The sequence below is a fragment of the Lethenteron reissneri genome, chromosome 36, assembly GCF_015708825.2.
Source record: "Lethenteron reissneri isolate LAM-NWPU_2019-01 chromosome 36, ASM1570882v1, whole genome shotgun sequence".
Classification (NCBI taxonomy): Eukaryota; Metazoa; Chordata; class Hyperoartia; order Petromyzontiformes; family Petromyzontidae; genus Lethenteron; species Lethenteron reissneri.
The window spans coordinates 1,081,018-1,108,102 of NC_083814.1; the positions used below are offsets into that span (position 1 = coordinate 1,081,018).

General features: G+C 49.8%; 1 protein-coding gene across 1 annotated transcript; it reads right to left on the reverse strand.

Moving 5' to 3' along the window:
- Positions 1-283: 283 nt before the first annotated feature.
- LOC133351237 (stomatin-4-like) lies at positions 284-25,379 on the reverse strand. The gene is made up of 9 exons (XM_061566322.1): positions 25,253-25,379; positions 24,470-24,617; positions 21,152-21,255; positions 11,286-11,358; positions 9,228-9,310; positions 5,928-6,131; positions 4,705-4,760; positions 3,319-3,397; positions 284-617 (listed from the first exon to the last, which is right to left on the reverse strand). The coding sequence occupies exons 1-9, from the start codon at positions 25,292-25,294 to the stop codon at positions 312-314; spliced, it is 1,095 nt and encodes a 364-aa protein (XP_061422306.1). The 5' UTR covers positions 25,295-25,379; the 3' UTR covers positions 284-311.
- Between the last annotated feature and the right edge of the window lie 1,706 nt (positions 25,380-27,085).

Genomic DNA, 27,085 nt, shown 5'->3' on the forward strand with positions numbered 1-27,085 from the left:
TATGCAGTCTATTCATAGTCTCAAACCGCACCTTACCATAATAATAAAAAGTGGGCCATTCCTGCCCCTTCCTCCCTCCCTCACCCATTATATATACGGAGTGGTATCTCCTGTAATCTCTCATTTACTTGATACAGCTGTCGGGCTGTGACGGTTCCACCTGAAGATGGAAACTTGTGTTGCCTCCGAAACGTCGTGATTTTTATTTTATTTTACTTTTATTAATTTTTATTTTTTACCTACGTGACTTTACTGAAAAACCTAAGAATATATTTGAGGAACCCTGGCCCACAGCATGTGAGCGAATGCAGCTACAGCATCGGCGAGTCTTGTGTCCCACCAGCGTTTGCTCTTCCCGCCTCCGCCCCCTCTTGCCTCGCCACTTCACCGCTGCTGTGCGCAGTGGCCGTCGCGCTGGTTTGTTCGTCTGCCATTGCCGGCAGTTCCAAGCGCGGCAAGGCCAGGGTGAGCCCTAGGTGTGAGCCCCCCCTCGCCCCCCACAGGGCGTCCAGCGTCTGGAGGTAGCGCAGTGACAGGGCGCCCGGCACGGCGGCGAGGACGCGCGCCGCTCCCGACAGCTCCAGCGCCGTCTGCTTCTCCGCCTGCGCCGCTATCAGCTGCACACGGAGAGATGAGCACGTGGGCTTAAAGAGAGGAGAGTCACGCGGGGGGGGGGGGGGGCTCTGCATTGGCATGCTAGATTTACATCGATGGGGCATACGTGACAGCCTGCTGTGCCGGGCGGACTGGTTGCCCTGCATGTGCTAGAGGAGGGGGCTGTCATGTGGCTCTGTGGCTACGTGGGCTGACGGCCACTCACATACCGTGAGGGAAAAAAGTAATTGATCTCCTGCTGATTTTGTACGTTTGCCCACTGACAAATAAATGATCAGTCTATAATTTTAATGGTAGGTTTATTTGAACAGTGAGAGACAGAATAACAACAAATCCAGAAAAACGCATGTCAAAAATGTTATGAATTTATTTGCATTTTAATGAGGGAAATAAGTATTTGACCCCCTCTCAATCAGAAAGATTTCTGGCTCCCAGGTGTCTTTTATACAGGTAACGAGCGAGATTAGGAGCACACTCTTAAAGGGAGTCCTCCTAATCGCAGCTTGTTACCTGTATAAAAGACACCTGTTCACAGAAGAAATCAATCAATCAGATTCTAAACTCTCCACCATGGCCAAGACCAAAGAGCTCTCCAAGGATGTCCGGGACAAGATTGTAGACCTACACAAGGCTGGAATGGGCTACAAGACCATCGCCAAGCAGCTTGGTGAGAAGGTGACAACAGTTGGTGCGATTATTCGCAAATTGAAGAAACACAAAAGAACTGTCAATCTCCCTTGGCCTGGGGCTCCATGCAAGATCTCACCTCGTGGAGTTGCAATGATCATTATAACGGTGAGGAATCAGCCCATAACTACACGGGAGGATCTTGTCAATGATCTCAAGTCAGCTGGGACCATAGTCACCAAGAAAACAGTTGGTAACACACTACGCCGTGAAGGACTGAAATCCTGCAGCGCCCGCAAGGTCCCCCTGCTCAAGAAAGCACATATACATACCCGTCTGAAGTTTGCCAATGAACATCTGAATGATTCAGACGACAACTGGGTGAAAGTGTTGTGGTTAGATGAGACCAAAATGGAGCTCTTTGGCATCAACTCAACTCGCCGTGTTTGGAGGAGGAGCAATGCTGCCTATGACCCCAAGAACACCATCCCCACCGCCAAACATGGAGGTAGAAAAATGCTTTGGGGGTGTTTTTCTGCTAAGGGGACAGGACAACTTCACCGCATCAAAGGGACGATGGACGGGGCCATGTACCGCCAAATCTTGGGTGAGAAACTCCTTCCCTCAGCCACGGCATTGAAAATGGGTCGTGGATGGGTATTCCAGCATGACAATGACCCAAAACACACGGCCAAGGCAACAAAGGAGTGGCTCAAGAAGAAGCACATTAAGGTCCTGGAGTGGCCTAGCCAGTCTCCAGACCCAATCCCATAGAAAATCTGTGGAGGGAGCTAAAGGTTCGAGTTGCCAAACGTCAGCCTCGAAACCTTGATGACTTGGAGAAGATCTGCAAAGAGGAGTGGGACAAAATCCCTCCTGAGATGTGTGCAAACCTGGTGATCAACTACAAGAAACGTCTGACCTCTGTGATTGCCAACAAGAGTTTTGCCACCAAGTACTAAGTCATGTTTTGCAGAGGGGTCAAATACTTATTTCCCTCATTAAAATGCAAGTCAATTTATAACATTTTTGACATGAAATTTTCTGGATTTTTTGTTGTTATTCTGTCTCTCACTGTTCAAATAATCCTACCATTAAAATTATAGACTGATTTTTTTTTGTCAGTGGGCAAACGTAAAAAATCAGCAGGGGATGAAATACTTTTTTCCCTCACTGTAATACCATCGAAGTGCTACATATTTAATTAATAACATTTCTTGTGTATCTGGTGCTCTGTGTAAAAGCATTTGCTAAATTTACTCCGGCACACACACCCATATAAAGCATGGACACAGCTTTGCAGCAGTGGCATGCCGGTCCACGCACGGCGCTCCGAATCCAGGGGCCTGAGTTATATTCTCCCAGGGAGCGCAGGACCGGTTCAGATATCACTCGCCACTGATGTTAACCATGGCCAGGAATTAAACTCGGCACCACTACCGCATGTTTTTGATCCACATGTCACAGTGGGTGACAGGCACACTGGAATTTAGCTTTTCATGATCAACTCCGGTGTTACTAAAAAAACTCCATCCTGTTCTCGTCTGACTTTTTATCCCATAAATGAAAATGTAATCGCGTGGCCAAATGTGCTGCCAGTGCTCATCGTCTGTGCTGTACAGGCGGGAACTTTACCAAACTCGCATCCCTTCATTACACCGCGTATGTTAGCCGCGCAGCACGTTCAGCCAGGCACAGCTGCGGATTTTCCATTTGGCCACTTCATGCTGCATCCTCACTTCCTGGCCCTTGTGCTGACTTCTCGGATTCTCCCTATAACGCATGACGCAGTCGCAAGCGAATCACCGTGCATAATCACTACGTTTGCTTTCTACGTTTGTTCTTGAACTCACCGGTGAGTGAGCCACTGCAATGATAATCGGCGTGTCTTTAAACACTTGCACACAAGGCGACACTTTAATTCGATTTGCCTGTGTCGGGTGGTGGAGGGGTCTTGCACCTGAAATTTAGCCGGATGACGAGTCGGAGTTGTTTGTGTGTATACAGGTTGTGTGTGTGTGTGCACGTGGATGGATGCAGGTGTGCGTGTGTGCCTGTGTGTGCCGCGTTCGCTACCCGTGCCCTCGCCGCCCTGTTTGCATCGGCCTCCACACACACGGACGTCTGCAGCTCCAGCGGAATCCGGACGTCATTTCTGTAACCACAGCACAAACATCACACCACAGCTACGCCACATCCACACCACACCTATATCACAGCTACACCACACATCAAACTACAGCTACAACACACCTAGACTGCACATTACACCACAGCTACACCACATCAGATTTGCACTGTTAGCTACGTATGTGTAATAAGAGCCATGTATGGCTCACGTGGCGATCGGCTTGCCGGTCCCGCTTTGTAGCCAATAAGGGGAGAGCCAGGGAGCATGGCCTCGGCGTGATCACGGCATGTTAGCTAGGGTCATTGGCTTGGCCAATTTGGGCCTCAGCTAATGGGAAGCCGGATCAGAGGCGTGGTCCCGGGATTGACGGGGAATGATCTGGAACGGGCTGGGCTGACTACGGAGGATTGGCTTAGGGGTACCACGTGACCGAGGGATGAAGAGGGGGAGAGACGAGGGAGTCGGGAGCAGACCTGGGAACGAAGAGAGCAGGAGCCACGCGCGTACGGGGCTCTGGGTGCCACGTGCGCGAGTGACTTAGCTGGTTGTCTGCCCGCTTCCCGTTGCCTGTCAGTAACGGGGAGTGTGTGTAACTGTGGAAGTGGAAAATAAAGAACTGATTCCAAGAGCCGTCTCGAGAAGGTTTATTACATATGGTACGGAAGAAGTTCAACATATATACATACCACACATCTCAGCTACACCACAGCTACACCACACTAATGCCACACACCACGTGCACCACACCTACATCACAGCCACCTCACACGTTACATCACACAACACATTTCACCCCACGTACACCACACACATTACGCAACAACTGATCAAACGTTGAGTTGCCTCCCAATTGGGATTGGAAGCCACAACCTCCAACCACGAGGCCAGTGGTTGGAGGTTGTGTAAATCTCATTTGTGTGTACCTCAAATGCGGATCTGAGCAGAGTGGGTGTGTGGATGGGAATGTGTCCGTGTTTATCCGGGATTCAAATCTAAGGGGAAATCTGAACAAAGTCGTTCTCATGAGAAGTAATGTCAACCCCTCGCTCTCTAAGGACAGTGGACATTCTGTGAGGGAGGGTAAGCAGCGGTAGTGTAGCGGTTAGCGCGACGCTGCGCTACGAACCTGGCGACCCGGGTTCAATTCCCGCTCACGGCAAACACACTGGCGGCCGGGCGTGGTGCTGACCACCCACCCCCTCGTGTGCCGTGCTGGCCTTCATAGGTGCTTGCTGACAGCACTTGCCCCAACAGTCTGCTACGGCTATACGGGGGATCTTTGTGTGTGTGTGTGTGTGAGCGTGTGAGTGTGAGAAAGACGCTTTGCTTACATTTCAGCTCTTTCCACTTTGATCCCCCATGAGCCCACAACTGCATCCAAACATTCCTGATATAAGAAGAACACGCATGAACACATCACTTTACTTTGCATCGCTTTAGGTAAGCAAGTTATTAAACTGAACACATTATTTTTACGATCCTTTGTCAATCCACTGCTGGATGAAAGCTTCCCCAAGCTGTTGGTCTTGACGCGTAACAAACCATATGGTACCTGCGTGCAGGTCCATAGCGGCGTCCTCTCAGCCACATTCCCTCATTTGTCTGCCACTCCGTCCGTAGTCTTGACCGCCGGCCATCGTCCCTTCTAGCGACGTCGTTCTGCCCAAGCCCACTGACATTTCTCAGCAGTCAAAGTGTCTCGAGCTTGTCCTCTGGTCGATGTGTTCCTCTGTCATTCTAAGTGTGCATCTCTGCTATCTTCTCTGTGCACCGATCAGCCTTTGTTCCCTTTTGTTCATACGCTCACACGCAGGTAGTCACGCTTTCCACGTTACATTAAGTTAATCAGAAAACTGTGAATGTCCCAAAGCCATATGGTTTCATAACTTCCGCGAAGCAATTTACCACGGAAAGATTACGTGCTCCAGTTACACGTGAGACATAAAAACACAGGGCAACTCTGCCATGGCTGTTAGCAGTCAGAATTGACTGCTCGGGGTTCCCCTCTTGACCTATGGCACTCACGGGGAGTGACCCATGCGAGTGTGCATGAGTAGAGATCACACGTAAAACTAAAGAACTGCAAAGTCATACACCCTGCTGGCAAAGTGGGGACTCGATCCAAGGCATGAACTCACGCTAGTGAATTAAATGGTAAAGGAGGGTCAATAATGCCCACGAGACCCCTATTATAATTTGCTGTGATGTACGGTTGCTAACTGAACATAACAGTAGTTGTAAGAGTAATTACATATGGGTGACAGCCCCAGTGTATGTGTTTAAGCGTGGGTGTAGCCGTGCACTTTGATGGGGGATCGGTGCTGCAGCGTGCTAACTACCGCACTACGAACCTGGCGAGCCGAGTTCGATTCCCACTCACATGAGATGATGAATATCTTAACTGGCACTGGACATCCTCTAAGCTCGACTCAGCCTTGAATGGTTACCTGGTGCGGTGTATAAACATCAACACCGTACCCTTCTTCATAAGTGCTCGCCAACACCGCTTTTCCCAGCAGCCTGTGTGGAGCTCTTTGACCGTGCATGATTTTACCTTTGTATGCTGAGCCAATTCTGGCCGATGCTGTAGGATGTAGCTCAGATCCTTCTTGGCCACCAAGGCTCGGACCTTAGCCTGCAGCACCAAGCCCAAGGCCTCGAGTGGCTGAGCGACGCTCACGGCCCAGATGCTGGCCCGCTCCACACGGTAGTGGCAGGCGACGCTCACCCGCACGCTTAGCGAGTCGCTCGTGATCACCTTGGGGGAGCAGGCACCGCAGGCACAAAGATCCTCACTCAACGGCTTGCTGCTGTTGCTGGAGAAACTGCTGTTAGCAAGCACCATGCCCGGCCACCTTAGTCTCCCCAATGCTGATGTTAATTCAACTATTATTTATTATCATTTTATATTTTTTATATCTACGTGATTTTACCGAAAGACCAAAAGAGTATGAATTCCTGCAGTCACGAAATATTTAAGTCAAGATTTAACCGCCTCTACGGGGAGGGTTTCCACACAACCATTAGATCTTTTAACAGACTCCGAGACAAGAAGGCTCATCTGATCGCGTCACTAAATTTTCTGAAGAGATGTCGCGACACCAAGGTAACAGCGATCGCCTTTACACTCACATCTGCTGCTGTCACTTCTCCTAATGCTAAACGGATCTTGTTCAGGGCAGGCCTAGCTCTGATCTCAGAGAGAATAAGATTGCTCCGTTTTGAACTCGATAATTTAGACAAGACTCTCTTACAATCACACTTAGCATTGACAGAAAAAATGTATACATTTGATTGGGACCATATAGATAACATAACTGCCTCTTCAGCCGCCTCGATGTCAGCTAAATGCAAAGATAGCCTGATTTCCAAGTTCAGCCTCCTGTCTAAGAAGAATCCAGAGCCACACATTAAAAAGTTAGACGTTCATAAGATTGTTATAAATCAGAGTAACAGCCCAATTTCCGACAGCCTAAAATCGGTACTAGCTCAAAGGTTGAATTTCGCAGTCACCCCTAAACACATCCCAGTTGATGATATCATTGCCCAGGTCGACGTAGCCCTTAAAGATTTGGGACACATTCCTGCAGACGTGGCGAGATCGTAAATCACTGCAATCCTAAAAAACGGTAAGAAACCCATTAGCAACATCAGCAAGGTTGAGCGCTTTTGAGCTTGCTCAACTGAAAAAAGAGAGATGACATAGTCATCCTCTCAGCTGACAAGGGCAATGCCACTGTCATGGATAAAACCACATACAGTAACACAATTCAGGACACCTATGCCAAAATTAATCGAGATTCTACCAACCGCCTGGTTACGAAAACCAAAAATATCACCGATTCCACATCTTTAATCAAACCAACCAAGCGGCTCTCTAAAACCCTCTGCTGCTCGACCACCCAGATTTTACGGCTTACCAAAAATCCACAAAGAATGTACACCACTCCGTTCTATCGTCTCCACCATTGACTCACCCACCTACAAACTGGTCCGATTTCTGTCTGAGACCTTGCTGCCATTCACTGGCAAGACCACCTCATTACTTCACCTGGAATGGTACATTCTACAAACAGGTTGAAGGTATCCCAATGGGTTCTCCCTTATCTCCAGTGGTAGCCAATTTTTTCATGGAAAAATTTGAGACAGATGCCATCCAGACATCCCATCTTCGTCCTTGTGGAAGAGATATATAGATGACACGTTCGTCATCTGGCCACATGGCCTGCCAGCTCTGAACCAATTCTTCAACCACATCAATTCCATAAACCCAGCCATCAAATTCACCATGGAGGTGGAAAGGGATGGCAAGTTACAATTCTTGGATGTTTTAATCGAAAAGAGACCAGATGGCTCATTGGGACACTGTCTACAGAAAAGCCACCCACACAAATGCCTATCTACAACCCGACTCCCACCACCATCCATCCCAGAAGAATTCCCTCATCAAAACTCTACACCATAGTGCTCGTTGCATTTCCGACCATCACCACCTAGCCAGTGAACTGGAGCACGTACACCAAGCCCTCAAGATGAATGGATATTCGGATTGCACAATCCGTAAAGCTGTCACCCAAACCGTTGGGAGAGAACCACCTGAAGACCCAATCAAAACCATCACCTTGCCATACATAGCAGGGGTCACCAAAAAGATTTCCAAAATCATGAGCAAACACAAGATCCAGGTCCGATTCAACACAGTACATACAATTTATGATCTGATCCCATCTGTGAAGGATGTGATCCCTGACATGCAATACCCCGGTGTCTACAAACTAAGCTGTACCTGCAGCAGTAGTTACATTGGGGAAACTAAGCGACATGTCTCAGACCATGTTCGCGAACACAAGGCGGATCTGAAACACGTTAAGACCAACACCTCTGCCATGGCTGATCATTGTTTTAATGCTGTGGGCACACATGAAATTGATTTCTCCAAGACGAAGGTACTATGCAAACCACTAGCTATCAACAAAGATTTGTTCATGAAGCCATCCAGATATATAAACATAGACACAATTTCAACCGAGAAGATGGGTACAAACTGAGCAATCATCGGAAGGTTGTTATTAACTAGGTAAAGTCGTAACTGGCTGTGATGCTTCCATCCTATCTGCCGTTGTTAGCAGTTATTTCCGACTCTCCGAGTTACATTACCTTGAAAATGCCTTTACATTAACAGGCTAAATGTCTCACTAACAGTTGCTGCTCCCCTTTCCTTGATGCGGCGGTGGCGCTTGTTGATTAATAGGCTGAATGTCTCTCAATAACACAGCCGCTGCTGCGGGAGCCATCTCACATTGACATGCGAATCTCGAATCTCGAGCAATACAATGGCTTCTTCAGCACCATAGCCGTGAGGTTACATTAACAGATTGACATGCTAATCTCTAGCAACACAATAGCCGATGTATACCTAGCTCTGCGATCATACATTTACTTGCAAATTCCATCTCTAGCCCCACCCACTTACCCCTGGGGTTGTACCCATCTCAAACCTATATAACCTTTGGCTACAGGAGCTCTTTCGCTATATTTCTTCCTGCCTCAGCAGGCCGCTTGCTGTATTTTTTCACCTAAATACGATTGCTTGTGTTTGCGATCGAAACGTCGTGATTTTTTATTTTATCATTTTTTTTATCTACGTGACTTTACTGAAAGACCCAAAGAGTATGGTCTGTTAAGGCTATATGGTGAATCTTTGTCAGTATTTGTGTGTGTCTCTGTGTCGATGGTCACCCAATACAAGCACTATTTAGACTCAACCCTGCGTAACTTCCAAGGTGTGGTGGGATCGGGGCGCATCCCGGGCGGTTTGGCCTAGAGGCTCGACACTCATTCGCAACGCACACACCTCGTGTAGTGGCACCTCCAGAGTCCGCATTCTCAGATCCACTTTCTGGTAGGTGTCCAGGCACGGGAGAATGAAAAATATCCCTGGGAATAGAGGGACAGCAACAGGGTGATGGTGCAACACCGACAAGGGCAGACCTGCAATTGCTCGTGTACACCACTGTGGCCTCAGCTAGATCGAATATTGGGGAAGGTTAATATGTTAGTGCCTTAAAAGGCACTGGATGATAAAGTATGAACAGATTCGTACCGAACTCCAAACCAACACTTTCTGTAAACAATGAGAAGACCAATCAACAACTTCAGAATGGGTGGAAACGATTACATTTAATAATAATCACGTCAACTTATAATGCGGACATGCATGGTATTGGCTCGTTCTTATGGAGAGATCGACTCAGAGGCGTCAGGAGGAGAAAACACAGGCAGCAGCAGCCACGCGGTGAGAAGCTGGCGCCAACTGCCCAAGCTCTGCAGTCATCTATCTATGAAGGTGTTATTGTTTAATTAAATAGTGTTTACATGTGGGAGGAAACCAGAGCACCTGGAGAAAACCACACGTGCCAGGGGGTAACACTTTATCCCATACAGACGGAACAGGCGGAGTCCACATCTCGACGCCCACGGGAAGGGAGTGTCGCAACATTTGTGCTGCGATCCACCAACTCTCGCTGCTGTCTCCACAACGCTGGGTTACAGGCAGCCACGTGCAGCAGCGACAACAACCGCCATTTTCTGCTAAGTGGCGGTGATATAACCACGACACTTGTGCCAGCCTATGTGCACATTGAGACCACGTGAAGTGTCGAACGCCCACTGGCAGGAGGTCACGGGGCAGACCCAGGTGCCACGGGTCAAAATGACTGATATGACTGGCCAATGCACCCGGCGCTCCGCTCGTTGTTGTGAGCGTCGCTCCTCCACCCTCCATTGTTGTTGGAGGGCGACTGGTTCCAACTGCCCAGTAGCATCCTTCACGAGAATCCTCCACAGAGGCCGATCTTGACACCGCTGGTACCAGTCATTGGCAAGTCCACACAGCGACATATCCTCCTGTACCACATCACTCCATCTCTTCTCTAGCCCGTGCCGCGCCTGTTGAGCCCCCTCTATCTGGCCGAACAAAAGCTGTTTAGGCATGCGGGGGCTGGGTATGCGGGCTACATGACCCAGCCAATGCAGCCTTGCCTGCCGGAGGAGCTTACCGATGGGACTTTGTCCAGATCTTTCAATGATTTGTGAGCTCCTCACACAATCGAGCCTGGTTAACCCAGGATGGATCGTAGACAGGCCAGCCTAAACGTTTCTAACCGGCGAAGATGTTCCATTAGGGGGGTCCACGTTTCGCAAGCGTAGAGAAGGGAGGGCATGACTATGACCTGAAGCTTCGTGTGGAGCGACAGACCAGGTAGCTTCAACACAGCGTTACGCAACTGATGAAAATATAATGCCGCTCGACTGATTCGGAGCGAGACCTCTGCTGTCAAACCAAAGCCGCTCATGAGCACACCGCCCAGGTATGGGAAGCTCTCCACTCTCTCCACTCTCTCCACAATTGCCCCATAACCAATTGGGAGTTGTGGGGGTGGAGTGTCCGATGGTACAAAATACCCAGGCAGGTGCTTAGTTTTGGTGGGGCTGATGGTAAGGCCCCACCCACCTCTTAGTGGCATGCTCCAGGTTCAGCAGCAGCGCCTCCAACTACTCCAGATCATCGGCATACATAACATGGTTGACCAATAGGCAGCAGCACAGCCACCACCACCACAGGTGTGCTGCTACTGCTGCTCACAAAAAGCACCAAGGCACAACTCTCACAATACCTTGCATATGTGTCACGTGACCCCTATATTGCATGCACAACACTCAGAGCCGGTCTATGCTTGTGTGGGTGGCCTAAACAACAACACAACCACACGTTCAGCTCCGTCGAGCTGGTTGGTCCGATCAAGGCTGAGTGCATGTGAGCCACATGCAGGCTCAAGCGGAGTTCAGAGGCGACCTTCACGCGGGGCCCCGTGACCCGCGCGTGTGACCGCGTGCGTTGCGTGTGGGGTACCTGGTCCATTGGCCCTCACCGACAAGAGGCGACCCAAACGGAAGATAACGGCTCTCTCATACTCGTAAACCACCTGCAGTCCGGCACAACAAGAACAAACAACACGACGCAATGAGAGACGTAATGAAACGTGCCACGCGACGCGATAATGTGATGCCGCCGCCGCGAAGCCGTTCGGCAGGCGCCCAATCCCCGACCTCGCCACCACCAAGCAACGGAGCAGACCCCGCGTCCCCCTCACCTCACCTCACATGAACACATCCGCACTCATTTTCCCCCACCCATAGAGCTGGAAGGGGAGATCACCTGATCGGCCGGTTTTTATCCGAGAAACCCTTATCGGGATTAACTCTCACGGTTTCCAGCGATCAGGGAATTGGACGACCTCCCCCGTACTACGTTGCGCCGCGGCGCTGCGACCGGCCTTAATATGGTGTGGTCGCGGCGTGGGGCATTCGGCCACCGCGGTTGAGGCGCATTTCCCCCCACACACACCCCCACGGGTCGACGAGACAAGCAGGGGAAGGACGGGATAGCATGAGTAGCAGGACCGCAGGGACTCTTGCGCATAGTCACGGAAGGTTGGGATGGTTGCGCTTGAGCGTGCAGGCCCCATTGTTAGGGAGGGTAAGGGATTAATTGAGAATTACGCCGCGCACGCCGCACACTGATTAGCATATCAAAAGCGCCGTGGAGGCGCCGCGGAGCCGCCTTGGCCCTGCAAGGGGGGCGCGGGCTATTGTTTAGAGTTTACGCCGCGCGGACAGAGGATAAAATTAGCATAGCAAAGGCGCACGGTACGTGGGAAGGGGGTAGGGGCCCGAGTCCGGGAATTAGGATAAAAAGGAGCGTAGCAAGGTAGGGAGTCTCTCTCTCCTGACTTCTCTTCAAGAGGCACGTGTGCAAGTCGGCTCCCAGCTCTGCCTCTGGACGTCCACGCGACGTGCCCCGACGGCATAGAGGAAAAGCCACAGGACGACCGAATACTTCGACCCGTGAGTAGCAAGGTGACAGGGTATCGTAAGCCGATAAATAGGGAATAGGTCCAGGGGAAGTAGGATAGGCCAGCCTCGTCGACTCATACTGACATAACATTAAATTACCAGGTATCAGATAATAAATCATTAATAGCGAAGCGTGGTCTCGCGTGATCTTGTCGTGCAGCGTGAGCGTGTGGGTGCGCAGGTGCACACAGTAGTTCGCCACGTGAGTGAGCGCTGCGTAGAGCGGAGCGCGTGGGTGAGCGTGTGTACGCAGTGGTTCTGTAGTGCTGCGGCTCGCCTCGGGGGAGCGCTGCGCAGAGCAGTGCGAGAGTGGGTGTCGCGTGTGTTCACTCCGTGTGTGATACAGGTGCGCGATCATAACGCGAGTATTCAGTAGTGAGTGAGTGACGCGGGGAGCTGTGTGCGTGAGTGCGCATACGTTCGTTACGTGTCGGATACGGATGTGCATTGGTGGCGTGGTTATTCGACGTGGAGGCGAGTGCCGCACAGGGCTATAGACGGGCACACGCTCACAGTGTGCGAGAGCTGCACGTAGCGGTGTAAAGAGGGGGAGTGTGGCGTTTGATTGATGATGCTGTGCGCACGTATGCTCGCAGCGTGGGAGCGCAGCGCGAGGCTGTAACAGTACGGGCGTCGCGTTCGAATGCCGGCGAAACCGTAGCGGGTAATAGGGAGGTGGGGTAACGTAAACGGAATAGGGGATGCAGGCGGGAGGGACCCCGGGGGCCAACGGCCCCCACAATAACAACCACCTCCTCCGCGTTCGCCCTGCGTAGGTAGCGTATCAACAAACAGCGGCAGAGCCTCCACTAAAAGCATCGCGAGGTAACTCTTACACGTCCACGGGACCAAGTCACAGGCACGCAGCTTACTGTGTGTGGCACGGTGGGAATCGGTCTTCACGAGACTGAGTGGCCATGCTGGGCGCTTCTGCAGCTGACACGGCCCATAAGGCACGGCAGGGAACAAGGTGGCCCGGGACAGACGCCTGCATCCTAGCTCTGTTGTTGTCCTATAGAGCGGTGGTTCTCAAACAGGGGGGTACACGGACCCCCGGGGTGTACCTGGCAATGTCCCAGGGGGTACGTGAGGTGATTTATAAATATGTGAAATTATATCACACGTTAGTCATTGGTGAATAATCACGTATGAATATGGCAATATAAAATAACTACTATAATATTTAAATCCATATGGTAACCTAGAACAATATATAAATAGATTTCGAAACTCATTGATTGTAAACGATGTGGTTTCCAAGAGTAACCAGCGAGTGCAAACAAATTACATCACGCATGCAGAGCGTCTGTTGACATTTTTTTGTATTAGGTTGCAGTTACTAGCTCGTAAGGATACCTCACAAATGGACAATTGGTTAACATGTCGATGTCCATTATTCATATATTTATTTCTCAGAACCATGTTGAGTCAGGCAAGGGTGGTATACTCGGTTGAAACAAAATTCAACAGGAAGCCACAAAAGGTTGAGAACCAATGCTCTAGATGAGGATGATGATGGCAATGATGTTGCTGATGATGAAAAACATGCTTTTCTTTGTCGATATAGTTTAATTGTGAAATGGGAGTCAAGGTCAAAAGACTAAGAGGGCCTTGGGGAATCTCCCCTTGAGCAGCTTGCCCCGGCGTAGCAGAGAGTGTGGCCCGTGGAAGTCTTGTGTCACAGGACTTCTGAAAAATCCGTGGTGGTCTTTAGTGCAGCCCCTAGACGTGCAGCCCCCGACAATACACAAATGGTGAAAACATCCCCCATCATCATCGTGCTGCTGTCAAACCCTCATGGGTTTCAAATGTGTGGCGGCCCTCACACTGAAAGTGGCTCCCCTCTGAAAATGAGTGAAGAACACTGCTCTATGCAGTCGTGCGTGCACTTTCCCATCGCAGAGATACGGATTTTTATTATTATTATCAGAGTTGGAATTTATATAAATCAAACTAAAGAGTACATACTCATTGGTTATTTCGGTAAAGTCACGTATGTAGAAATAAAATAAAAATAAATCACAACGTTTCGAATGCAACACAAGCGCTCGTCCTCAGGTGAAAATGGCATAAACCACACAGCGAGGGAACACACAGAGGGACATAACACACAGAGCACACAGAGAATGGCAAATTACACGGAGGCAAATACAGCAAGAAGATGGGCAACGAATCGGGGGAAACACATGGGAAAACGAAAACGGAGAAAGCACATGGGAAAAAACCCCACAAACACATCGACTTACGCACACACATATGGACTCACACACACATACCAAGAGACACACACATGGACTTATACACACACATGGACCCACGCACACACATCGACTTACACACACACACACATATGAACTCACACACACATTGACCTACACACACATACACATATGGATTCACACACAGACATTGACTTACACACACACCGGCTGACACACACACATATGGACTCACAGACACATACACATCGATGTACACACACACATCGACTGACACACATAGACACACACACAGTGACTTACACACTCACATGGAGCCATGCACATACATCGACTAACACACACACATCGACCAACACACACACAGCGACTGACACAGACACATGGACTGACACACACACCTGGACTTACACACACACACATCGACGTACACACACACACACATCTGGCATTGCCCAGGCAAAAAAGACACACACACACGAACCTAAATGTACACATATATGGATTCAAACACACACACACATCGACTCACACACACATCGACTTACACAGCCATCCCCGATGATGCCACAGCTAGAGCAATTTTGTCTCTCTGACGAGCCTTAGCGAGGAGCAGTTTGAAAACAAAGGTCTTCCCAGTACTGGCAGGCGCATCAGGGGAAAAAATACTCGATGTGTAGTCTCAATGTCTTCCAAGATTTTCGTATAGGCTTCTATTTGTGCATCCAACAGCTTTGGTTAATTTTCTTAAATACATTTAAGAAGCTCTTAAGTATAATAGCATATTTCACGTAGAATCTCTTGAGTAAGGGCATGCAGGTTGTCCCTGTAGGGTGTTGGTAGTCCCATAGACGTGAGGCTACTTTCCACCAATGGAGTGCAGTTTGTCCTGAAGGAGAATGAGGGCCTGTTTGAAGATGACATCATAAAAGTTGACATCGAGGTTTGTATTTTCTCATTGAGCTCCGTGGAGGATGTCCTCACTCATGCCCTCTTTGTATTTTTGCCAGAGTCCCATGTGGTTAGATGGGCTGCAAACTTGAAGATTTATGCAGAAGAGCAATATCAGTTGACAAGGGGACTGACCAACAGAAGCTTCTGTCATAGCTTTATGAAGATGGTGATCATGCGCAAGAATTGCACGAAGATTATGTTTGACAGACAACTCCTTCCACTGTGTAGAGGTCTTGGAAAGATTTGTGCCCTTTGGCAACATGGAAAAGCATTGGGATAAAGTAGCACTGCTGATTGTTGGGATGAACTGTGTAGACTCGTCCTAAGGCATCAGATTCCCCGTCAGCAGCAGGTCGCCTCCATCTTTATTTTAGCAGTCCATGTATAGTAGGAGGGAACTTAATGGTAGAGCAGGTTGGCAGCAAATGGGTCACTTAGGCACAAAACCAAGAACGCCATCAGGGTGGTATCTTGTGGGGCCAGGGCCTGTTGTTGGGTATTTCCTTTGGTGACGTAGATGCGTTGACCATTTTGGAGGTGAAGTGCCAAATGGACGACTGTGGGGGAACGGTCATGGATAGGGGAAGCCAAGAACTCAGCAAATGGCCTCATTGTTGCTGATGTATGTTCCTTGGAAAAAAAGTTTGAGCTCATGCACACTTTGCCCTTCTGTGTTTTTGTAAGGCAAAGACAGCCATGTCAGTGCCTTTGTTGATGTAAACATATTAGATGGCTTTTTTTGAATAGCAGAATTTTACATTAAAGTGGGCCTGGAAGATCTTGCACAGAAGAGGGCAGTAGGGAACGATCCACCGGTTGTGCACCTTAATTAGCGAGTTAGTGGCAGGTCTGAGCGTTGTTTGAAATCCACCATGCTCAGTATTTCTTTGACGATATAGAGGATAGCCATCATGGGCCGACTGAGTGTCTTTCAAGTAGTTCCATGGATACCTCTTGGTACACCTGTGGTCTTGCATACATGGCAGATTTGGATAGAACTGGCCACATGGGCCATGGACCATTTGGTTGTCGACCACATAGGAAAAGGGCAGGTTCTTGATGGGGGTGAGGTAGCTCAGCACTGCTAAATGTGTCAATGTGACTTGCATGAATTGTTTCCCTCATTCATAGCGAAATGTGAGTATGAGGAAGACGACGTTCTTGCCACCCAATGGTTGTGCAAATTACTGCTTGTCTATGCAAAGACGCCGCCTTCATTGGTCATAATAAGCATCATGAGGTCAAAAACTTTGAGTTTTAAGACCCTCGCTAAGATGTCAGGTCTGTCTGATGGCTTTTGGTTTGGATAAAGGTAAACCTGGATCTCCTTTCATTTGGGATTGCAAGTGAAGGTGATGAAGAGATGGAGCGTGGCATATTGGCTGATGTACGTCATGGCATCCAGAGTCTTCTCATGCGTATATCTTGGTGGAGTTGTGAAGGATGAAGGCAAAATCACTAATAAGCCCACATTGTGACCGTTTGCATCTCCTTCAGCATTTATGGCGTCCCAGAGATTAACATACTTGTTCACACGCAGGCGGTTTTGATTCAGTTGAATGTAAAGAAGGTGCTCACTCTAATGTTGGCATACTTATCGACAACATATTGGTGAAAGAGGTTGGCGCACCATAATATGCGGTTTCCTCCTCTGTTCATGATCACGAAGGAAGAGAAGTTTTTTTTAGAGGAGAGTTTTGTGAGGATGTCTTTGTCCTGTAGCTTTGTAATTGGAGGAATGTTGACGTGATACCCATCTTGGCCTTGCGACAGTAAAATGTGTTATTGTAGGGCATCGTATGCTCTGTTAGTGTCAAGAGATCGTGCGATGGTGTTTTCTTGGTATGGAAGAACAATGTCTCTCTCACAATGTCCCTCACCGACCGTAAGAAAGCAAGGTCAACAATATTTAGGTCATTGAACCTCCCTGCGTGCTCCCCGCTTTGGTGGAAATTAAATGTGCGGTATGGCAAAATATAAATGGATGATGTTTCCACGACTGTAACAAAACGATAGACGAAATGCAATGGGCTGTAGCTAAGAAAGTACCAACATATTCAGCAGTATAACATATTAATCAGCTTAGCAATACTACGTATCAGTAAAAGTGTGACGTGAGCAATCGAATAGAAATGCATTGAAGAAATAAGCGGAAATAAGTCTATATTAAAGAACAGCAGTACGCAGCAGTCCATACCAACTGTGGTGGTACCTGGTTTCTCTACAGCAGTGCATACCGAATGTGGTTGTACCTGCTATCACTCCAGCAGTGCAAACTGACTGTGGTGGTACCTGGTTTCACTGCAGCAGTGCATACCGACTGTGGTGGTACCTGCTATGATTACAGCAGTGCATACTGTGTTGGTTCCTGCTATGATTACAGCAGTGCATACTGCTGTGGTGGTATCTGCTATGATTACAGCAGTGCATATTGTGGTGGTACCTGTTATGATTACAGCCGTGCATACTGCGGTGGTACCTGCTTTCACTACAGCAGTGCATACCAACTGTGGTGCTACCTGCTTTCACTACAGCAGTAGATATGACTGGTGGTACCTGCTATGACTACAGCAGTGCATACTGTGGTGGTACCTGCTATGACTACAACAGTGCATACCGACTGTGGTAGTACCTGCTATGACTACAGCAGTGCATATCGACTGTGGTGGTACCTGCTATGACTACAGCAGTGCATACCGACTGTGGTGGTACCTGGTATGACTACAGCAGTGCATACCGACTGGTGGTACCTGCTTTAACTACAGCATTGCATAACGACTATGTTGGTTCCTGCTATGATACAGCAGTGCACACTGTGGTGGTACCTGCTTTCACTGCAGCAGTGCATACTGACTGTGGTGATATCTGCTATGATTACAGCAGTGCATACTGTGGTGGTACCTGCATTCCCTACAGCAGTGCATACCGACTGGTGGTACATGCTTTCACTACAGCAGTACATACCGACTGTGGTGGTTCCTGCTATCACTACAGCAGTGCATACTGACTTTGGTGGCACCTGCTTTCACTGCACCAGTGCATACTGTGGTGGTACCTGCTATGATTACAGCAGTGTATACTGACTGTGATACCTGCTATGATTAACAATAATATATGCCTAGAGTTTCCTGGCTGGCTGCTGCCTGGGCTCCTCTCTACCACAACAGTGACCCCATTGTTCGTGGTTGCTGTGGGGTCGTTGCCATCAAAAATATCTGGGTAACTGGCTATATACGATTTTCCGTTTAACAAATAAACGTTAATTTGAGTTGAAACGCTAGAAGGAGTTCGGAAGACAGATGAAAGATAGCGACACCGCAGAGATAGGAGTAATGGATACACAAGACCGACTCAGTTATTTAATATCGCTCACACTTTTCAATTTGTTCTCCTGTTCTAATTATTTTGCCGAATATTCTTGAAATCCAAGAGAATATAACAAAAACTCAATACATATTATCTTGGTATTTTATTATTATGATGTAAAAAAGCAGACTGCTTTTAGTACTCCGTGTACAGGAGGGTCGTGAGTGAACTGTGAACATGACAGCAGTTTCCTTTTATTTTTCATTGCGAAGCAACAACGGCTCCAGGTATTTATAATACATTTCGGCCGATCATAATAACCATGGCTCGTCAGTGCAGCACTTTCACGTATCACTCAGTGCTGACGTTAGCCACGGCTGGGATTCAAACTCATGCAGCTGGGTTCACTGTTGCGGTGCTTGCCGTGATATTTTTCGTGCTGAAAAGTGTGCAAAAGATTGCGGAGAGACGCACGCTCAGATTTACTCCGAGGGGACAGGAAGAGGAATGCGTGGGTTGGAGAACGCCACGCAGGTTGGAAAACGTCGGATTCACTTTTGAGGCAAAGTAACGGCTATGGGGGGCGATGGCCGAGATCAAGGATGGAGTGGCAGCCAGAAGAGCGTGGCGACTTGTGGAGGAGAGATGACGTGAGCTCGAGTGGCCGGTGCCAGATGCACGGGGAGATGATATGGTGGCTCGGGGAGGCGCTTATCTAGCAGTGGATCGTTCCGTGACCGATGCCGATGTCTCTTGAAGAGAAATACGGCCACTAACCCGTGCCAACACTCGTCATCATCATCAAAGGCCTCGCTTGCCCAGTTGCCGTCCGGCCGACGTGAAATCTCCCCCCCCCCACCACGAGGGACACAGCAATAACGCTGCCGTTATTATTGCAGCGCCTCCAACTCGTGCGGGACAGCAGCAGCGAGCAGCTGCGGTTGCTCAACAAGTAGCTGAGCGCGCGTGGGAGGAGAGGAGGAGGCGGAGGTTCAATCTGTTTGGGAATCTGCAGTGACGAGATTGGAAGCGTAAATGTCATGCGCACACCTCTGCATGAACGTGTGTGCGTGTCTGTGTGTCTGTGGGGAGCGGTAGTGTAGCGGTTAGCGTGCTGCGCTACGAACACGGCGACCAGAGTTCGATTCCCACTCACGGTCAACACCAGTGACGATTATATGAACCGGTCCTGGGCCTCCCCTAGGTCGACTTAGCCTCAAATGAGTACCTTGTGTGGCGTGTAAACATCGCCACTGGGGAGACAAAGGCGGCCGGGCGGGCAGGCGGGTGTGGTGTTGGCCACCCACCCCCTCGTGTGCCATGTTGGCCTTCATAGGTGCTCGCTGACAGCACTTGGGGGCCGTCCATAAATGATGTCACGCGTTTTTGGACGATTTTTGACACCCACCCCCCTCGTCACACGGCGTCACAAAAAGTCAGACCCTCCTCAAATATGACGTCACAACGCTCTGCCCCCCCCCCCCCTCCAAAACTATATTTCAATTTTGAAAATTAAACATGCTTCAAATCGCTTTAAACTATTGTCATTGTAGAGCGTATTTAATGTGGCGCTGCACTCTGATGTTGTAGGAGAAAACACGTATTAAAAAGGAGGCGTTGGAAAGCTTAAATTTAGCATAAAATTCACTTGAAAATATTCAACGTTTAACTAAAACTGGAGATGTTCAGAATATTATATTAAAATTATCTTATAATTATAAATATTAAAAGTAATTATAACTATTAAAAAAATACTTGAAACTTTGTAGTAGAACGAAGCAAAATGGAGAGTACAATTATAACAATCACATATTCATTCCACAGAATGAAAAGCCCTGGTAGAATCATTAGAATCAAAATGTTTAATAACAATCATTAAAATCAATTTAAAAATGTATGCTTCTCCATTATCCCATGGAGAAGCAAAATACTCCTTCATGGAATAAATAAAAGGTGACCTTAGCAAATTAAAATAATCAAATAGTTAATAATGAAAATTAATCAAAATTAGTGTTGTTTAAAGTTGCTCATTTTGATGTGACGTCACTTCGTCACAAATGTCTGACCCCCCCCCCCTAGGTGCGTGACGTCATTTATGGACGAACCCTTGCCCCAACAGTCTGTTAAGGCTACACAGATGATATTTGTCTTTGTGTGAGTGTGTGTGGCACAGTAGGGGGCACAGGTGGTGCATCAGCCAATCATCTCGGTCATCTCAGTCGACGCGTGGCACCTGCTGGGTCTGCCCCGTGACCTGCCAGCGGGCGTTCGACACTTCACGTGGCCTCAAGGTGCACCTAGCCTGGCACAAGCGTCGTGGTGACGTCACCGCCACTTAGTGGCGAATGGCGGTTGTTGTTGTGTCTTTGTTGATACTTCCCACCTTGACGCAGAAGAGGAGCGACACGGGGACCGTGAAGATGCAGAGCAGAACGGCGAGCGCAGTCAGCAGCCACTCGCAGGGGGCGACGCGCAGCGACTTTACAGCTACACACAAAGACAAATGCACAAAGACCCCCCCCCCCGTAAAAGCCTTGACAGCATGTTGGGGCAAGTGCTGGTGGCGATCAGCACCGATGAAGGCTGGAACGGCACACAAAGGGGGTGGGGTGGCCAATACCACGCCAGGCCGTTTTTTCAGCTCCAGGCCCAGGACATATTCATATATTCGCCACAATTGTTGGTTTGTGAGTGGGAATCAAGCTCGGGTTGCGGGTTCATAGCGCAGTGCGCTAAGGGGCCGTCCATAAATGACGTCACGTGATTTTGGACGATTTTTGACCCTCCCCCTTTGTCACACGACGTCACAAATAGTCAGACCCCGCCTCAAATATGACGTCAAAAAGCTCTTCCCCTACCCCCCAAAAAAATAAATGCTTCAAATCGCTTTAAACTATTGTCATTGTAGTTGTGATGCCGCCGCCGCGAAGCCGTTGGGCAGGCGCCAAATCCCCGACCTCGCCACCACCAAGCAACACACCCGCACTCATTCCCCCCCCCCCCCATAGAGCTCCGAGGGGAGGTCGCCTGGCCGACCGGTTTTTATCCGAGAAACCCTTATCGGGATTAACTCTCACGGTTTCCGGCGATCAGGGAATTGGATGACCTCCCCCGTGCTACGTTGCGCCGCGGCGCTGCGACCGGCCTTAATATGGTGTGGTCGCGGCGTGGGGCATTCGGCCACCGCGGTTGAGGCGCATTTCCCCCCACACACGCCAGTATCGACGGGGCAGGCAGAGGGAATAAGCATTGTGATGGAGGAGCATCATTAGAAAACACGCAGCGCATCTGAACTGCATAATCAGGCACCCCCGCACAGGCAGCGGAGGGACGGCATAATTACGCTCGGGTACGCAGGCACCATTGTTAGGGGAGTTAAAGGATAAGGCTATTAGTATAAATAACCTGGAGAGCGGGGTCACGCGGGCAGCCGTGCACAAATTCCCACGGCGCGCCTTTGTGATGGACACCGCCGCAGGAACCTCGATGATGGGGGCCCGCGCGGACAAAGGATTAATTAGCATAGCGAAGGCGCACGGTGCGTGGGAAGGGGGTAGGGGCCCGGGGCCGGGAATCAGGATAAATGGGGAGCGCAAAGGGGAAATCGCTCTCTTACTCCAGCGCCAGGCGACCAGACGCAGCTCCAGCCAGCGACCCGGACGTCCGTGCGACGCACCGAGGCACGCGATTAGCACAAGGATCAGCGGACCGCCGTGGACACTTAACAGTGAGTAAGAAGGTGAATTAGAATCATAGCAGATAAATCGGGAATAGGTATAGAGGTATCAGCGTAGGCCAGCCTCGTCGACTCACTGATTTAACATCTAGTTCCAGGTAGCGGATAATAAATCATTAATAGCTGATCGTGGCCTCGTGTGATCTCGTGTTATAAGTGTGAACGCGTGTGGCACGGTGTATGCGTAAGCTCTCGGCGTGCGTAATCGGCGTACCCCAGGTGCGCGATCATAACGTGAGCGGCCAGCGCGGCGCAGAGCGGCGCAAGAGTGGGTATCGCGTGTGGAGCTGTATGTGTGTGCGCGCACGTTCACGACGTGTATAATACAGGTGCGCGATCCTAACGTGAGTGGTCAGTGTTGAGTGAGTGCCGCGCAGAGCTGTGTGTGGGAGTGCGCATACGTTCGTTACGTGTCGGATACGGATGCGCATTGGTAACGTGCCGCACAGGGCTATACTGCGAGCACGGCGTTTGATTGATGATGATGTGCGCACGTATGCTCGCAGCGTGGGAGCGCGGCGCGAGGCTGTAACAGTAGGGGCGTCGCGTTCGAATGCCGGCGAAACCGTAGCGGGTAATAGGGAGGTGGGGTAACGTAAACGGAATAGGGGATGCAGGCGGGAGGGACCCCGGGGGCCAACGGCCCCCACATAGTGCGTATTTAATGTGGCGCTACACTCTGATGTTGTAGGAGAAAACATTTATTAAAAAGTCTATTTAATAAAGTAGAACGTGTTGTATATATTTATTTAAAGTTGCGCATTTTGATGTGACGTCACATTTCTCACCCCCCCCCTCGTCACACATCGTCACAAATGTCTGACCCCCCCCCCCCCCCCCCCCCAGGTGCGTGCCGTCATTTATGGACGGCCTCTCACCGCAGCACCACCACCGCTGCTCAGTCACACGCAGACAAACATCCCCCGTATAGCCTCATCAGACTTTCGGGGCAAGTGCTGTGAGCGAGTAGCAGCACCTACACGGGGGCCACCCACCCCCTCGTGTGCCCTGCCGGCAGCCTTCTGACGGTACAGTGTAGTGACATCGCGGGGTGTCGCTGTGTAGTGCCGGCCCTAGAGGGGCTCGGTGAGCGCTGATTGATAGCGCTGGATGGCATCGCGCTTGGCGTGTTGTTCATCCTGAAGAAACCTTCGTCTACGCGGACCTGGACCCAAGCTGGGGTCCGGTCCGTAGTAGCTTGTTACGGTGTAATTAGTGCGGTTAGCCTGGTGGTCACCACCACAGGTTGTTATTCTGTAAAGGGGCAGTTCGCCCGTGTGTTGGTGTTAAATAAATGCGTTGTCTCCAAGAGTACGTCTGCCACTCAACTGAACCCATGTATCGTGGAATCAATCGATTAAACGATACATGTGCAGTACACGCCCAACACCAGTGACGATGTTCATAACTGGTCCTGGGCCTGAGCCTCAGATGAGTGCAAACATCGTCACTGGGGAGACAAAGGCGGCCGGGCGTGGTGGTACCCACCCCCTCGTGTGCCGTGCCGGTCTTCATAGGTGCTACTCGCTAACAACACTTGCTCCAAAAGCATGTTCAGGCCACACGGGGGATCTTGACCTTTGTGACGACACTCACTTTGTTCTATATTACCAGGTAAGGCCCACTGAGCAACATCGCCCTTTTTTAGAAGCGACCTGGCCACAAGTGATAACGAAGTGGCCCATCATGTGGAAAGTTATAGCAGCCGCAAACTCGAAACGCGTGTTGTTGATCCTAAACACGGAGGGAAAACCCGAAGCACCCAGAGAAAAATCTACGCGACCGCGGGGAGAACACGCAAACTCCAAAAATACAGCAGGCGTCAGGGTCGGGATCGAACCCACGCACCTCCCGTGTACCAAGCGAGGTAGTGAACATCTCCTAGTCACCGTGGCGCCCCTGCCAAGGCTACACGTGAGACACGCGTGTGACTGCACACACACGTGCGCTCACGCCGCCGCGCACCTTCATCCGTGCGCTCCGCCTCCAGTGCCGTGTCAGCCGCCCGCTGCTCCAGGGCCTGGTCGACGTCGATCACCAGGGACGAGCTCACGGGACCGCCTCCTCCTCCTCCTGGCGCTGCGTCCACGCGTGTGCCGCGCACAGCACCGCTCTGCGCATGCAAAGACAAAGGCACCCCCCCCCCCCCGTGTAGCCTTTAATATACTTGTTGGGGCAATTGCTGTATGTGTGTACCTCTTTGTTGAACTTCTTTCGCACCGTAGATAGCCAACCGTGCTTAACAGGATGAAGGCCGGCACAGTGCGCGAGGAGGAAAGCCCCACATCTACATGATCCTCCGTATGAGCCATGGGGGTTATTTGACCATACTTTACCGCGCTAGTCAGCGCGGGTCAGCAAAGGGGGAGTCCAGGTCATGTTCCGAACCTCAGAGGTAATGTATCACTCATGTTAGCAGCAGACAGGAATCAAATGCAGGTCGCCGTGGTTGGCAGTGTGCTAACCATTGCGCCACCGCTCGCCCCCACCACACTCACAAATGATACAATCACAGAGAGCATCTACCCCGGACAGCTCCTTGTCTCACCTCCGTTAGTTTTTGCAGCTCCTCACGACACCCGTACGACAAGAGGCTACGTGCACCCAGCACCACCACCCCCACCCTCACCACTACCAACCACCACGCTTACCACTTCCACCCAGGACCAACTCCACCAAACCCGACTTCCACCCAGCCATCACCACCACCTCCATCCACCCAGCTCCACCTCCGGACGACTTCCTCACCCTGGCGCCGTTGCGCGCCTCCCGCTTGGAGCGCCTCTCCATCGCTCTTCGCGAGTCGCCTGGGTCAGAGCCGCCGAGAGGACTGACGGGGCCCCCTCCCTCGTTCCTGCTTCTCCTGATGAACGATGGAGACGCCGGGGAGAGAGCGAGTGAGCGAGCGCCGTGAACTCGGACCACGTCGACGGAGAAGCGCTTATAGGCGCGATGGGAGGACGAGGATGAGGAGGGGGAGGGTTGGTTATGCAGAGCGGTGTCGCAAAACCGGTTGCGTTAATGAGTTGGGGAGTGAAGTTGGGGAGTGAATTATTCCGCGCGCGTTCCGCAGATTAAACGCAAACACAGGCAGTGGTGACCCCTCTCCTCCGCAATTCAGCACCGCCATGCGAGCCGATAGTGACTCCTCGCCGCGCGTTGTCATCGATCCACACTGCTGGATGCAGGCCTACAATCACCGTGGCAGGCACGGGGGTTGATTGGCCATACTTCACCACCTGGTCAGTGCGAGTTGATGAGTGGGAGGGGGTGGAGAGTGTGCCAAGGACTGGCTCAGATGTGACGCTCCACTGATGTTAGATCGTCGGTTCAAAGCGCAGTGCGCCAACTACGAGGCTACAGCTACTGATTAATGGTTGCTATTGTACATTCCCATGACAGGACTGTATGTCCGTGTGTTGAACTTCCTTCACAACATAGCCAATTGCTGCGCTAATCGGAGGTGTGGGGGGAAGGAAAACAAACAGAACACAAAAGAAATTAGTTTCTCAATCTAGACTTAAAAGTGCCTATTCCAGTGGATTGCTAATATCGGAAGTTAGAGCGTTCCAGACGGCCGCAGAAACGCATCTGTAAAGCGAGCGATGTGGTGACCTTTCGATTTAAAGCTTTCGTGACTGCAGGGATTTATCTTCTTGGTTTTTTCGGTAAAGTCACGTAGAATGGAAATAATAAAATAATAAAAATAAAACATAATAAAATAATTCTCACGACGTTTCGGCCACAACGCAAGCAGCCGTCCTCAGGTGAAGAACAGGTCTGTCGAGAAGACAGTCTGAATGACAACCCCAGGCTTGGAGCGTCTTTTTTAAGCTGGGATGGAGGGGGGAGAGCGCCTTGACAAAAGAATTTGCCTATCAATAGGAATTTAGCATATTTATGGCAAATGCAGATATGCGATTAGTACTACTTGTGAAATGCGTAGGAGGTTTGGCGAGGGGTTTAAAGTCATTATGCTAGTGCATTATGCAGGATTAGCAGCATCAAAGGGAGGGTGTAGGGGTAGCATTAATAAAGAGAAGGAATTCATCTTCTTGGTTCTTCCGGTAAAGTCACATAGAAGGGAAGTAATAAATTAATAAAAATAAAACATAATAAAATAATTCTCACGACGTTTCGGCTACAACGCAAGCAGCCGTCTTCAGGTGAAGAATGAGACACTGCCAAGCTTGGAGCTTATATATAAGCTGGGTTGGAGGTCGAAGAAGAGCGCCTTGACAAAATAACTTGCATATCGAGAGGAATTTAGCATATTCATGGGAAATGCGTAGGAGGTGGGCGGGGGGTTTTCAAAGTCATATTATGCCCATGCATTATGCAGGATTAGCAGCATCAAATTAATGTTTGTGAAATTTTTTTTCCAAAATCTTACACTTTTTAGGACAAAAATATTATATTTAATTACCAATTGCTTAATGCTGCCATGCAATCATCTGACCCATAGGTGGCAGCCATCTCAAGTCAGAGGACGAGAGGACTCTAGCCGCCACGCATATAAAGGATTTATAGTGAAAAACTTTGTTTTTACGGGTTATACTTGTTATTTTTGTATACCTGCTA

Excerpts from the sequence above, each read along its gene's own strand:
- LOC133351237 (XM_061566322.1), bottom strand. The coding sequence starts at position 25,294 with ATGGAGAGGCGCTCCAAGCGGGAGGCGCGCAACGGCGCCAGG. Across the intron at positions 6,132-9,227 it reads TGGAGGTGCCACTACACGAG|GTGATCACGAGCGACTCGCT; the intron begins GTGTGTGCGTTG and ends TGCTCCCCCAAG. Across the intron at positions 4,761-5,927 it reads AATTGGCTCAGCATACAAAG|GAATGTTTGGATGCAGTTGT; the intron begins GTAAAATCATGC and ends TTCTTATATCAG.